The 14,584-nt window shown below is 43.2% G+C and overlaps 1 protein-coding gene across 2 annotated transcripts in view; it reads left to right on the top strand.

Moving 5' to 3' along the window:
* The window catches only part of DDR2 (discoidin domain receptor tyrosine kinase 2), a 522,895-nt gene that overhangs the window by 333,563 nt on the left and 174,748 nt on the right, over nucleotides 1–14,584 (top strand). For both annotated transcript variants that reach the window (XM_069737198.1, XM_069737197.1), the window contains exon 5: nucleotides 12,357–12,588. In XM_069737198.1, coding sequence (XP_069593299.1) covers nucleotides 12,357–12,588 — 232 coding nt within the window. The remainder of the gene's footprint in view (nucleotides 1–12,356; nucleotides 12,589–14,584) is intronic.

Raw genomic sequence — 14,584 nt, 5'->3', positions numbered from 1 at the left:
ACGGTGTTTTGGGCTGTTGGCCCTCATCAATGCGAAGCATGAGAACTGATTTGGCTAGCACTGACGAGGGCCAACAGCCCGAAACACTGTGTCTGCGAATTGAGATACTGATTTCACTTTAATCCTAAGTCATATTGCACGACTCATTAAAGAGTTGATTGTGACTTGTAGGATCGCTACTTCCAATAGGTGGCGCTATAGAGTTTAAGTCCTCTTTTTCTCAGAAGAGGCAATTTGCATATTTAATTTCCCAGAGGAGCGTTGCATGGCGAATAAGCCTCCTTACCTTGACAAGCCAGAGATGGTATGTCACTCTCCACAAGGAGAAACGATACCCCTTAGACCACAGGAAACCATAAGCAGGCAAGTGGAGTGCAGGTAATTGCAGGCAGGAGAAAGACATCAGCAAACTGCAGGCAGGAATAGGAAGTCAGGAAACTGCAGGCGGGCAGGTGAAGTGCAGGAGAAGCTGGGTAGCAAGCCAAAGTTCAGCAATAGAGAAGTCTTAACGCAATACCATGACAAAAGGGTGTGTTTCAGTGAGGCTTATACAGGCCTTGGGTGATGCTCACATGGGATCATGCCAAGCCATCTGCTAAGTTTGACGTGGAGAACAGCAGAGTTCGGGGACATGGAAGCAAGGCTGAAGGGATCATGTAGGACAAGTTAGGGTGAATTGCACATCTTTTAAACTGCTGCCTGCAAGTCACTCCAGAATCCCTTCTCAGGGCTAATAATATTCTTTTTGCTCTTAATCCTGAAAATTATTCTGAGCAAGGAAATATTATACAGGGTGGACCATGTATATAGTATGTATACACCTAAATAAAATGGAATGGTTGGTGACATCAACTTCCTGTTTTTGGCACATTAGTATATGAACTATTCAAGATGGGTGGTGACCATGGCGGCCATTTTTAAGTCAACTTTATTTTTTCCAAAGGGAAGAGGGTCATGTGACACATCAAACTTATTGATAATTTCACAAGAAAAAACAATGGTGTGATTGGCTTTAACGTAACTTTATTCTTTCATGAGTTATTTACAAGTTTCTCTTTGTTTAGAGCCATTGACATGTCACAGAGGTTAACACGTGAGGAGCGGATAGAAATTGTGTTGATGTCTGGTGAACGCAGTTCCCCGGTGATTGCAGAGGATTTCAATGCAAGACATCCTATGCCAGAAAACTGTCACCATTTCCCTGTTATTTAGGTGTATCCATATAAATGGCCCACACAAAAAAGTTTGCCTCATCACTGAACATAATATTCTGTGTAAATTGAGGCTCATGTTTCAATTTTTGTTTTGCCCATTCTGCAAATTCAGCGCGCCGATTTGGTCATCCTCGTTGAGATGCTGCAGCAGCTGGATTTTGTAAGGGTGCCATTTGAGAGTAGCCAATATCCACCGAAGGGATGTTCGACTGATGCCAGATCAGACTGATGGCACACTGGGTGAACACTGTGGAAGTCCGGATACAGTGAGACCTTAGGACAGAACATGTGCTACTGACATTGAGGATTGTGGGCCCTGGTTCAATCAGGGTTGCACCCACCTTCTACAGCAGTTCCTGCACCTCCATCTCCTCACCTCCCATCTCAGAAATGTCAACATCAGTCACGAGCAGGAGGCACTGCCTTGGCCAAGCGACAAGAAGCTGTGCTGAAGCTAATCTGCTTAGGTGACAAACCACACACCACAGAGTTGTTGAAAGTTTTTAACAGACCAGACTTATCTGTGGCTCTCGCCCCTGAACCTACAATCAGACATGATTATGTGTGAAATGGCATGGTAATCTGGTGACGGCTCTGAAGCTTGGCAACCACAAACATGTACCATGCCTGGCCTATGTGCTCAACCTAATGGTTCAGCATTTCCTCAAAACCTACCCAGATGTGCCCATCAGCTACAACTGTTGCCGCTCTGGCAGTGTTGCAGCAGCGTTTGCAACTTCCAGCTCACCGACTGGTGTGCGATGTCACCACACTTTGGAATTCAACATTACATATGTTGGCAAGGCTTTGTGAGCAGTAGAGGGCAGTGGTTGAAAACCAGCTGGAACATGCCCATTGGTATTCTGGTCAGCCTCCGCACATAAGAGCTGATGAGTGGGCAGAGATGTCTCATATCTGTGTGGTTCTCCAAAACTTAGAGGACTTGACCAAAATGGTGAGCAGCGATGATGCCATAATCAGCGTAACCATCTCGCTTCTGTCTACTGAAAAGCTTGCTGCTCACAATTAAATAGGAGTCTTTGCAGGCAGAGCAAGTTGAGATGGAGCAAGAAACTATACTGGGTAATGTTACACAGCCAAGCCTCATCTCATCTTCTCAACGTGGATTGGGTGATAATGAGGAGCAGCAGGAGCTGGTTACCTGCGCTACAGACGTACGACCCACACCACCTTCATCCTGTCTGTTCAGCATAGATGGCCTTAAGACAAGGAGGAGAGGGAGGATGAAGAGGAGAAAATAGATAGTCATCCTCTTCGTGGGGACAGGAAACACTTGGCTGCTGGCAGTCTGGCACACATGGCTAAATTTTCGTTTCGCTGCCTTCCCGTGACCCGCGTGTTGTAAGCATTTTGTCCAACACTAATTACTAGTCAGTCATCCTTCTACACCCACGCAACAAGGAGAACTGTCCAACTTTCCTTCCAGTGACAGAGAGGTCTAATAAAATATTGCAGTACCAGACGGCCCTAGTTGAAGGATTATTTAAAAAATTACCATCTGACAATGATGGCGGCAGAGATCATAGTTCATAGGACAAAAAAGGAATAGAGATGAGGGAGACACACACCAGATACAGCAGCAGAGGCAGGGGAACACTCAAAGGACTGGGACAGTTTTCTCAGACCCTCTCAGCACCCAGGCCCAGATGCAAAGGATGCTATGACAAGGTTTGGGACAATGCTGGAGTTCCTTGCTGACTGCACCAGCATCCTCTGGAATTACTCTGTGCGTTACAACTATTAGGTATCCAAGCTAGACACGTGGCATGAACTGTCAGTCTATGCCTTGAAGATCCAGGCCTGTCCTGTGGCTAGTGTTTTATAAAAGCGGGTTTTTATTGTTGCCAGGGGTATTATAACCAACAGGCACATCCACCTGTCAACTAAAAATGCTGACAGTCTGACTCTTAACAAATGATAAAGGGCTGGATTGGCCCAGACTTCTCAACACCACTGAAAGACAGCAGCGGAACATCGAAACATAAGCTCAAATCCAATGTTATTTTTTCTGGTCTATTCCTATGCACCCCTTCCCACCCAAATATAAGTATAAACTTCTGGATTTCGTCATTTTTGTGTCATTCTCCTACTTTTCCTCATCCTCCACTACCTTATCAACAGTGTGATCCTGTTACCCCCCGCTATGAATATTTTAAAGGTGTTTATGATGCCCACCTAGTGCATGCGCATTACCAATCTAGGATATCCACTCCTTAATAATGGGAAAAAAATGTTTTCTGAGGGCCACCATTACAGCTCTTCAAAGGGGTATTGGAGTGCCTCCTTCTAATTTTTGGCATCCTTTGCACTTAGTGCATGTCCTACCCACCACCGAGGATTGCTGGGTGTTTCTATGACTATGATGCCTCCTCTTCTTCCACCGCTTTCTCATCAGGCAATACTGGAGTTTGAGCTGCAGCACACATGGATGAGTCACTCTGCAGAACAACACCACTTCGCGACCATCGAGTGTACCTCCATGTTAGATGTGTGTGCTCTTTTTCACTGCTTTGAAAGCTCTGAGAACATGGGCAGTGGTGATGAGCCTATCATCAACATTACTATCCACTTCTATGCCTCCTAGAATAACGAAGCCTCAGAAGTTGATGGATGAGGTGGGGGCACAGGAGGAGGAACAGGGACCAAACACACAAGAGGAGGATAAGGAACAACAGTATTCACAGCAGGGTGTGGCACTCAAAGTAGCTCACTGGCTTCACTTGAGCGTAGCTGGGGGGGATACAGATGATTCAGAGGACTCAGACCATATACCTCCCACCAAGGATAGCTTGTCATTGCCTCTGGGCAGTCTGGCACACTTAAGGCAATACATGCTGTGGTGCCTGCGCCACAACCGCCGAGTTGGCTAAATTGTTGCATGTGTTGATTACTCTGTGGCCACCCTGCAACATTGCACTAAAATGCAATAACGTGCAATCAATAGATCATATCTTTACCAAAATGATATTATTAAAAACGTCAGCTCGGCACGCAAAAAATAAGCTCTCAACCAATCTGAGATCACAAAAAATAGAGACGCTATGGGTATTGGAAAATGACACAATTTTTTTATTTTTTTTATTTTTTTTAACAAACTTTGGAATTTTTTTTCGCCACTTAAATAAAAAAGAATCTATACATGTTTGGTGTTTATGAACTCATACTGACCTGGAGAATCATAATGACTGGTCAGTTTTAGCATTTAGTGATCATGGTAAAAAAAAACTAAAAAGCAACTGTGGGATTGCACTTTTTTGCAATTTCTCCGCACGTGGAATTTTTTTCACGTTTTCCAGTACACAATTTGGTAAAACCAATGGTGTCGTTCAAAAGTACAAGTTGTCCAACAAAAAACAAGCCCTCACATGGCCATTTTGACCAAAAAAATGAAATATGGGAGGAAACCTGAGAACCCGGAGGAAACCCAGGCAAAGACGAGAACATACAAACTCCTTGCAGATGGGGTTTGGTTAAGGACACTAGGTGTCCAGTGCGAACCCCTACACTTTACAATTCGGGTTCATTCATCCCTAATTATAAAGTCTGAAATTTCATTTTGTTTCTTGCAGCCCTGAAAAAGTAAGTATTTATGCCCAATTTGACCTCACCCCCCTGTGTTGGATTAAATAGAGTTATTGTTAAAACTATACTTTGATTCTAAATCAATATAATTTGAGGGGTATTATACTGTGTATAGTAAGCCGTGTAGAGCTTTATTCTGTGAATAAGGATGTTCTGGGGCCATTACATTGTGTATAGTTGGCTTTTACACTGTGTGAATACTATTGTTAGGGCTATCAAACAGTATTGGGGACATTATACTGTTTCTAGGGGCTTTGGCACATTATACTGTGTATAGGGGACTTTGAGGGTCATTATCTGTATAAGCGGAGCAGTGGGAACATTATACTATACATAGGAGACCTATGGAGACATCCAACTGTCTATAGAGGAGAAGTGGGGACATTATACTGTATGTAGTACACATTCATTCAACCATATTACACATACATGTTAAATAGATTTGTAACATGGCACTCATAGCCTGCTATAGGCCAATGTTGCATCATTGAGTTATGATGATTGACTTCATGTGCATAATGGGATGGCAAGAAAAATATGTGCATACTTGAGATTACAGAGCTAGTATACATAACGGCATTCCTTCTAGGGGAGATTATGGCACCTTCCATATTCATATGTAAATGGAGTATAATATTAATGAGCCATTCAGTGTGTTGTCAGAGTGAGAGAAGTGGGCAGCACGGTGGTGCAGTGGTTAGCACAGCAGCCTTGCAGCGCTGGAGTCCTGGGTTCAAACCCCACCAAGGACAACATCTGCAAAGAGTTTGTATGTTCTCTCCGTGTTTGCGTGGGTTTCCTCCGGGTACTCCGGTTTCCTCCCACATTCCAAAGACATACTGATAGGGAATTTAAATTGTGAGCCCCATCGGGACAGTGATGATAATGTGACTTTGCATATTAAATTCCCAGAGGAGCATTGCATGGCGAATAAGCCTCCTTACCTTGACAAGCCAGAGCTGGTATGTCACTCTCCATAAGGAGAAATGTTACCCCTTAGACCTCAGTCCAGAGCCTCTCATGTAGCCAAATTAGTTCTCATGCTTCGCACTGACGAGGGCCAACGGCCCGAAACACCGTGTCTGCGAATTGAGATACTGATTTGGCTTTTATCCTGTTGTGAATTCTGCTCTTGGGTTCCCTCCAGTGGTGGTTGGTGGGAATGCAGTTGTCTCTGACTCGCAGTCCTGGCCAGGTGTATCGGATAATTACAATTCTGACTGGGATATTTAGGTGTGCAGGATCCTTTAGCCCTTGCCAGTTGTCAATGTTTCTTTGGAAGTGTTGGATCTCTGCCTGGCCTCTCCTGCTTATCTGCCAGTTCAGCAAAGATAAGTGTCTGTTTCTTTTCCTGTTAAGTAAATAAGGCAGCACTCTGCAGTGCTGAAACATGCAAACTTGAAACACGAAATTTGAACTGCATTACTGCACTAGAAATATGAAAAATGATAGCGTTTAGCGCATAAAAATGGCCAATTTTATGTGTACCTGGTAGCCCCTTTACGGCATCTCTCTTATACCAGGTCCTACACTTGCCTTACCTCGCTGAGAATAAACGTCTCCATCTGAATGGGTACATGTGAAACCTCTTCTTAGACTAAAATTCTCTCTCTCTGTGGAGGGGTATTGGACCTGCTGTAATTAAAACACCTGTGGCTAGGAGGCGGAGTGCACGATCAGAAGGCTAAAGAATACATTTCAAAAACCTGACCGGCACATCCAAACATAGACTAAGTGTGAACAGGTGCTGAACCTAGAGTCGCCAACTCGTATATAGTCCTGTGACGAGGTGTCTAGGTGTGTTAGGTACACTCCACAGCTACTTCTAGTTGCGATGTAAAGTTCAGGATTGCGGTCAGTATAGTGGCCACCTTCTCCAGTGAAAGTTCTCATGCAGCTCCAAGGTCACCGGATCATAACAGTACAACTGGCCAACAATGAGTTAAATGCATCTCAGAAGAAGGGAAGGAAGTTCTTGAGCCATTTTTTTTCTCCAGTCTGTTTTGTGTTCTCTTCCCTCTTAATGTCTGGGTGGCTGAGGAGCCTGGTGCAAGGATGAATGTTCAGGAATTAGCTTCTCGTGTAGACCAGCTTGCTGCTAGGGTGCAAGGTATTTCTGATTATATTGTTCAGACTCCTGCTTTAGAACCGAAGATTCCTACTCCTGATTTGTTTTCTGGTGACAGGTCTAAATTTTTGAGTTTTAAAAACAACTGTAAACTGTTTTTTGACCGGAGACCTCGATCCTCTGGTGATTCCATTCAGCAGGTAAAAATCGTAATCTCCCTGCTGCGTGGCGACCCGCAGGATTGGGCGTTTTCCCTGGAATCTGGGAATCCGGCTTTGCTTAATATTGACTCCTTTATTCAGGCTTTAGGACTATTATATGATGAACCTATTTCTGTGGATCAAGCTGAGAAGACCTTGTTGGCCCTGTCTCAGGGTCAAGAGGCGGCAGAATTGTATTGTCAGAAATTCAGAAAATGGTCTGTATTGACTAAATGGAATAATGATGCTTTGGCGGCAATTTTCAGAAGGGGGCTTTCTGAATCCGTTAAAGATGTTATGGTGGGGTTTCCCACGCCTTCCGGTCTGAGTGATTCTATGTCTCTGGCCATTCAGATTGACCGACGTCTGTGGGAGCGCAGAACTGTGCAATGTGATAGAATTCTGTCTAGAACGGAACAACAAGGTTTCAGACATCAAAATAGGTTGTGTTATTATTGTGGCGACGCTTCTCATGTCATTTCTGTCTGCCCTAAGCGGACAAAGAGGATCGCCAGTTCAATTACCATCAGTACTGTACAACCTAAATTTCTGTTATGTGTGTCCTTGATCTGCTCATTGTCATCATTTTCTGTCATGGCGTTTGTGGATTCAGGCCCCGCTTTGAATTTAATGGATTTTGAGTTTGCCAAGCGTTGTGGTTTTCCCTTGCAGCCTTTGCAGAACCCTATTCCTTTGAGGGGCATTGATGCTACACCCTTGGCTAGAAATATGCCCCAGTTTTGGACACAGGTAACCATGCGCATGGCGCTATCCCATCAGGAAGATTGTCGATTTCTGGTGTTGCATAACTTGCATGATGTTATCGTGCTGGGTTTTCCATGGTTGCAGGTACATAATCCTGTGTTGGACTGGAAGTCCATGTCTGTGACTAGTTGGGGTTGTCAGGGGGTTCATAATGATGTTCCTTTGATGTCAATCTCCTCTTCTTCACCTTCTGAGATTCCAGAGTTTTTGTCTGATCTTCAGGATGTATTCGATGAGCCCAAGTCCAGTTTTCTTCCACCGCACAGGAACTGTGATTGTGCTATTGACTTGATTCCAGGCTGTAAGTTTCCTAAGGGTCGACTTTTTAATCTATCTGTGCCTGAACATACCGCCATGCGGAGCTATATTAAGGAGTCTTTGAAGAAAGGGCATATTCGGCCATCTTCTTCACCGTTGGGAGCAGGGTTCTTTTTTGTTGCTAAAAAAGATGGTTCCTTGAGACCCTGTATAGATTATCGCCTCTTGAATAAAATCACGGTCAAGTTTCAATACCCTTTACTTTTGCTTTCCGATTTGTTTGCTAGGATTAAGGGAGCTAGTTGGTTTACCAAGATTGACCTTCGAGGGGCATATAATCTTGTTCGTATTAAGCAGGGTGATGAATGGAAAACTGCGTTTATCACGCCCGAAGGCCATTATGAATACCTTGTGATGCCATTCGGACTCTCTAATGCTCCATCTGTTTTTCAGTCCTTCATGCATGATATCTTCCGGACTTATCTTGATAAATTCTTGATTGTATATTTGGACGATATTTTGATTTTTTCTGATGATTGGGAGTCTCATGTGCAACAGGTCAGGATGGTGTTTCAGATCCTTCGTGACAATGCCCTGTTTGTGAAAGGGTCTAAGTGTCTCTTTGGGGTGCAGAAAGTCTCTTTTTTGGGCTTCATTTTTTTTCCTTTGTCTATAGAGATGGATCCGGTTAAGGTTCAGGCCATTCATGATTGGATTCAGCCCACATCCGTGAAGAGCCTTCAGAAATTTTTGGGTTTTGCAAATTTTTATCGCCGTTTCATTGCTAATTTTTCCAGCATGGTTAAACCCTTGACCGATTTGACGAAGAAGGGCGCTGATGTGGCGAATTGGTCCTCTGCGGCTGTCTCTGCCTTTCAGGAGCTTAAACGTCGATTTACTTCTGCTCCAGTGTTGCGCCAACCGGATGTTTCTCTTCCGTTTCAGGTTGAGGTTGACGCTTCTGAGATTGGGGCAGGGGCCGTTTTGTCTCAGAGGGATCCTGTTGGTTCCTTAATGAAACCGTGTGCCTTCTTTTCCCGTAAGTTTTCGCCTGCTGAACACAATTATGATGTCGGAAATTGGGAGTTGTTGGCTATGAAGTGGGCTTTTGAGGAGTGGCGACATTGGCTTGAGGGAGCTAAGCACCGTATTGTGGTCTTGACCGATCATAAGAATTTGATTTACCTCAAGTCTGCTAAACGGCTGAATCCTAGACAGGCTCGATGGTCCTTGATTTTTTCCCGTTTTGATTTTGTGGTCTCGTACCTTCCGGGTTCTAAGAATATTAAGGCTGATGCCCTCTCTAGGAGTTTTTTGCCTGATTCTCCTGAGGTCTTAGAGCCGGTCGGTATTCTGAAAGAGGGGGTGGTCCTTTCTGCCATTTCCCCTGATTTACGACGGGTTCTTCAGGAATTTCAGGCTGACAAACCTTACCGCTGTCCTGTGGGAAAATTGTTTGTTCCTGACAGATGGACTAGAGTGATTTCTGAGGTTCACTGTTCCGTGTTGGCCGGTCATCCTGGCATTTTTGGTACCAGAGATTTGGTTAGTAGGTCCTTTTGGTGGCCTTCATTGTCACGTGATGTGCGTTCTTTTGTGCAGTCCTGTGGGACTTGTGCGCGGGCCAAGCCTTGTTGCTCCCATGCTAGTGGGTTGCTTTTGCCACTGCCAGTCCCTGAGAGGCCATGGACACATATTTCGATGGATTTTATTTCTGATCTTCCGGTCTCCCAGAAGATGTCTGTTATCTGGGTTGTTTGTGACCGGTTCTCTAAGATGGTTCATTTGGTGCCCTTACCTAAATTGCCTTCCTCTTCTGATTTGGTTCCATTGTTCTTTCAGCATGTGATTCGTTTGCTTGGTATTCTGGGGAATATTGTTTCCGACAGAGGTTCCCAGTTTGTTTCTAGGTTTTGGCGGGCCTTTTGTGCTAGGCTGGGCATTGATTTGTCTTTTTCTTCCGCATTTCATCCTCAGACAAATGGCCAGACCCAGCGTACTAATCAGACCTTGGAGACTTATTTGAGATGCTTTGTGTCTGCTGATCAGGATGATTGGGTGGCCTTCTTGCCATTGGCCGAGTTAGCCCTTAATAATCGGGCTAGTTCTGCTACCTTGGTTTCGCCTTTCTTTTGTAATTTTGGTTTTCATCCTCGTTTTTCTTCTGGGCAGGTTGAGCCTTCTGACTGCCCTGGTGTGGATTCTGTGGTGGACAGGTTGCAGCAGATTTGGGCTCATGTGGTGGACAAGTTGGTGTTGTCTCAAGAGGAGGCTCAACGTTTTGCTAATCGTCATCGGTGTGTTGGTTCCCAGCTTCGGGTTGGGGATCTGGTCTGGTTGTCTTCCCGTCATGTTCCTATGAAGGTTTCTTCTCCTAAGTTTAAACCTCGGTTTATTGGTCCTTATAGGATTACTGAGATAATTAATCCGGTGTCTTTTCGACTGGCGCTTCCGGCCTCTTTTGCTATCCATAATGTCTTCCATAGATCTTTGTTGCGGAAATATGTGGAGCCCGTTGTTCCCTCTGCTGATCCTCCGGCCCCTGTGTTGGCTGATGGGGAGTTGGAATATGTTGTTGAGAAGATTTTGGATTCCCTTTTTTCGAGGCGGAAGCTTCAGTACCTGGTCAAATGGAAGGGTTATGGCCAGGAGGATAATTTTTGGGTTTTTGCCTCTGATGTCCATGCTGCTGATTTGGTCCGTGCCTTTCATCTGGCTCGTCCTGATCATCCTGGGGGCCCTGGTGAGGGTTCGGTGACCCCTCCTCAAGGGGGGGTACTGTTGTGAATTCTGCTCTTGGGTTCCCTCCAGTGGTGGTTGGTGGGAATGCAGTTGTCTCTGACTCGCAGTCCTGGCCAGGTGTATCGGATAATTACAATTCTGACTGGGATATTTAGGTGTGCAGGATCCTTTAGCCCTTGCCAGTTGTCAATGTTTCTTTGGAAGTGTTGGATCTCGGCCTGGCCTCTCCTGCTTATCTGTCAGTTCAGCAAAGATAAGTGTCTGTTTCATTTCCTGTGGCACACATGCAGTGTGCTTATTTTCAGTACTGTTCGTTTGTTTTTCTTTTGTCCAGATTAGACTGTGTCTGTGTTTTCTCAGTCTGGTTGGTTTCACTGGAGTTGCAGATATACGCTCCTACATCTTTAGTTAGATGTAGGAAGTTTTTTGTATATTCTGCTGTGGATTTTTTGAAGGGTTTTAATACTGACCGCACAGAACTCTGTCCTATTCTGTCCTATCTATCTAGAGTGGCCTCCTGTGCTAAATCCTGTTTTTTCTGCCTGTGTATGTTTTTTCCTCTCTGACTCACCGCCAATATTTGTGGGGGGCTGTCTATCCTTTGGGGATTTTCTCTGAGGCAAGATAGTATTCCGATTTCCATCTTTAGGGGTATTTAGTCCTCCGGCTGTGACGAGGTGTCTAGGTGTGTTAGGTACACTCCACGGCTACTTCTAGTTGCGATGTTAAGCTCAGGGTTGCGGTCAGTATAGTGGCCACTTTCTCCAGTGAAAGTTCTCATGCAGCTCCAAGGTCACCGGATCATAACATTATCCTACGTCATATTGCACGACTCATTAAAGGGTTGATTGTGACTTGTAGGATCGCTACTACCAACAGGTGGCGCTAAGTCTTCTTTTTCTCTGTAGAGGCAATTTGCATATGGGTTCTCAATGGGGAGAGAAGAGAAAGTTGCTTACAGACAGCAGCTTATATCCCATGGGAGAAAAATAATTTGTGTTGAAGCTTGAATTTTTCCAACATATGGAGTCAGGAGACCCTATACATATCAGATAGTCATTTGATCCTGTGAAAATTGGTGAGGCCACCCAACTTTCATCTAATGTGTATCAAGACTTTAACACTTGATTAAACCTTGAACACTTCTGATAGATGATTATAGCCTACTTAATAGAAAGTAGGCAATATTGGTACAGCACAATTTCCACATATTATTGTGCAGAGAAATTATTCTTTAATCCATATAACAATTTAAAAAAACTGACTGTGCTCTCTGAAACTAGTATGGAAAAAATATAGTAGCTGGAAAATGCTAAATCGAAAATGTTAACTAATTTTAATTTTATTTATTTCAAATGTATTGATCTGTTATTTTATGCTTTATTTTCAATTCCAATTTTATTGACATTTATCAAAATAACACAAAACACTAACAATGCTAGAAAGAACAACTGCTAAGCAAGGTAGATAAAAATATGCTTAAATGTAATAACTACTTTTTCTCAGGCTGGATTTAGAAGATGGAGATGGAGCTTGGTGTCCTGAAATGCCAGTAGACCCAGAAGAACTGACAGAGTTTCTGCAGATTGATTTGCGAGTCCTTCATTTCATAACATTGGTAGGCACTCAAGGTCGACATGCTGGAGGACATGGGAATGAGTTTGCTCAGATGTTTAAAATAAACTACAGTAGAGATGGAACGCGTTGGATCTCCTGGCGAAATCGGCATGGAAGCCAGGTATAGAAATTCATCTTAACTGTTACATTTCCAAAATATTTACTACAAAAATAACTTCTGTTTTTTTTAGTGGGATGTATTACTAAAACATGAATAAAGATGTAAAAATGGGAAAAAGTTATGCAGGAGTATATCATTTGAATTATTAGATAGATTGAAAGCATTTTTCAAAATTAATGTATGTACTTGTCATTGCATTACTTTCTAATATCAATTATCAGTAAAGATATAGGTTGTGACCTATACAGGGCCAATTGTCACAGTCATATATATGCTTCTAGCTTTAAAGGGTTATTCTCATGCTAATATATTTGCTAATAATTTAGACAGCACAAAAATAAGCAAGTTTGCAATAAGCTTGCTTTTTCTATCTGCTTTCATTCTCCTGATGTGAGAGCTTTTCTCGTATGTAGTATACAGCTTGTTACCAAGGAGATCGACCACCATAGTCTGGCCGAGTATGTGCAGTAGCCACATTCCAGGCTGAGTAGTTAACTCATAAGATACCAGACTCCCCTCCAGCCCCTTGATTTCTATACAGCAATTAGCTGATCACCTCCATGTCAGCTTCAGATTGAGAGCTGCTGTTATATCTGAGTTTTGTTAGCCTCATTCTGTTTTCAGTAAACAGTAGAATGATGTGCTTTACCAAAAAGCTCTATATTTGTCTCATCTGTTCACAAGACACTTTCTCATAAGGATATTGGCTTACTCTCTTAAATTTTTGCAATCTGCAGTCTAGCTTTTTTATGTCTGTGTCACCAGTGGGGTGCCCTGAATCTCCTGCGATAGCGTTTCATTTAAAACAAATGTTGAAGGATAGTTCGCACTGACAATGATGCATACTGAGCCTGCAGGACAACTTGAATTTCTTTGGAAATTAATTGGGGCTGCTTATCCATCATCTGGACCATCCTGCTTTGCAACCATTCATCAATTTTTCTCTGCTATCCACATCAAGGGAAGTTAGCTACAGTGCCATTGGTTGTAAAGTTCTTTATTATGTTGCTTAACATGGACAAAGGAATGTCGCGATCTCTAGAGATGAACTCGTAACCTTAAGATTGTTGATATTGTTCAACAATTTTGGTTTTCAAGTCCTCAGAAGGTTCTCTTCTCATCTTTCTGTTCTCCATTAGTGTGGCACACACACATAGTGCAAACACTGAGTCAACTTCTCCCCTTTTTATCTGGTTTCAAGAATGAATTTCATATTGCCCACACATGATACTTGCCACATGTGAGTTGAAACGAGCATTACATGCTTGAAACAAAGTTGTTTACCCACATTTTAGAAAGGTGTCATTAATTTTGTCTGGCCGATTTTGGGGTTTTGTGTGAAATTATGTCCAATTTGCCTTTTTTCTGTTTTTTTCTCATCTTCTTCCAATCCATACAAAGGAAATAAACATGTGTTTAGGAAAACATGTGAAATTACAATAAGTTTCTAGGCTAAATGCTTTATTTTATGGAACTATTTAAAAGGTGTCATCACTTTCAGCCATGCCTGTATATACCATTGCATTAAAGGGGTTTCCGATCTTGTAAGAAAAGTCTTCAGTCACTCTATGTGATTTCAGACTTCAGAATTCTCACAGCGTGCTTACCGCATACTCTCAGGATTCTCTTGAGTTGCTGGTAAGAACATGCGATTTGCTTACTTCCAGTCACATTGTGACTAGACATGCTCGGCTTTGCTCACTTCACTTGTATTGAGAAAGGCCTAGTATGTCATCAGCATGTCATCGCATGTATGCAGATTGCATTACTAGAGGTCATGTAACCACTCACTCTCACATGATTACCCATGAATTCTGTGGTGACTTGTGAGGTGCACACACTGTAAGAAGTCAGGAGTCTGCAGTCACATATTTTATTAAAAGACCAAACGACCCCTTTATGGTCTATTTGAAATAAAACTTTAGTGCACAAGGACAATTGCAAAGAACTGTTTAGCTGATCTGCCTGATCTGTAAAGCACTGTGGCAGCAAAACA

The sequence above is a fragment of the Ranitomeya imitator genome, chromosome 8 (assembly GCF_032444005.1).
Source record: "Ranitomeya imitator isolate aRanImi1 chromosome 8, aRanImi1.pri, whole genome shotgun sequence".
NCBI classification, from domain to species: domain Eukaryota; kingdom Metazoa; phylum Chordata; class Amphibia; order Anura; family Dendrobatidae; genus Ranitomeya; species Ranitomeya imitator.
This window is presented reverse-complemented; position numbering and strand designations above follow the sequence as displayed.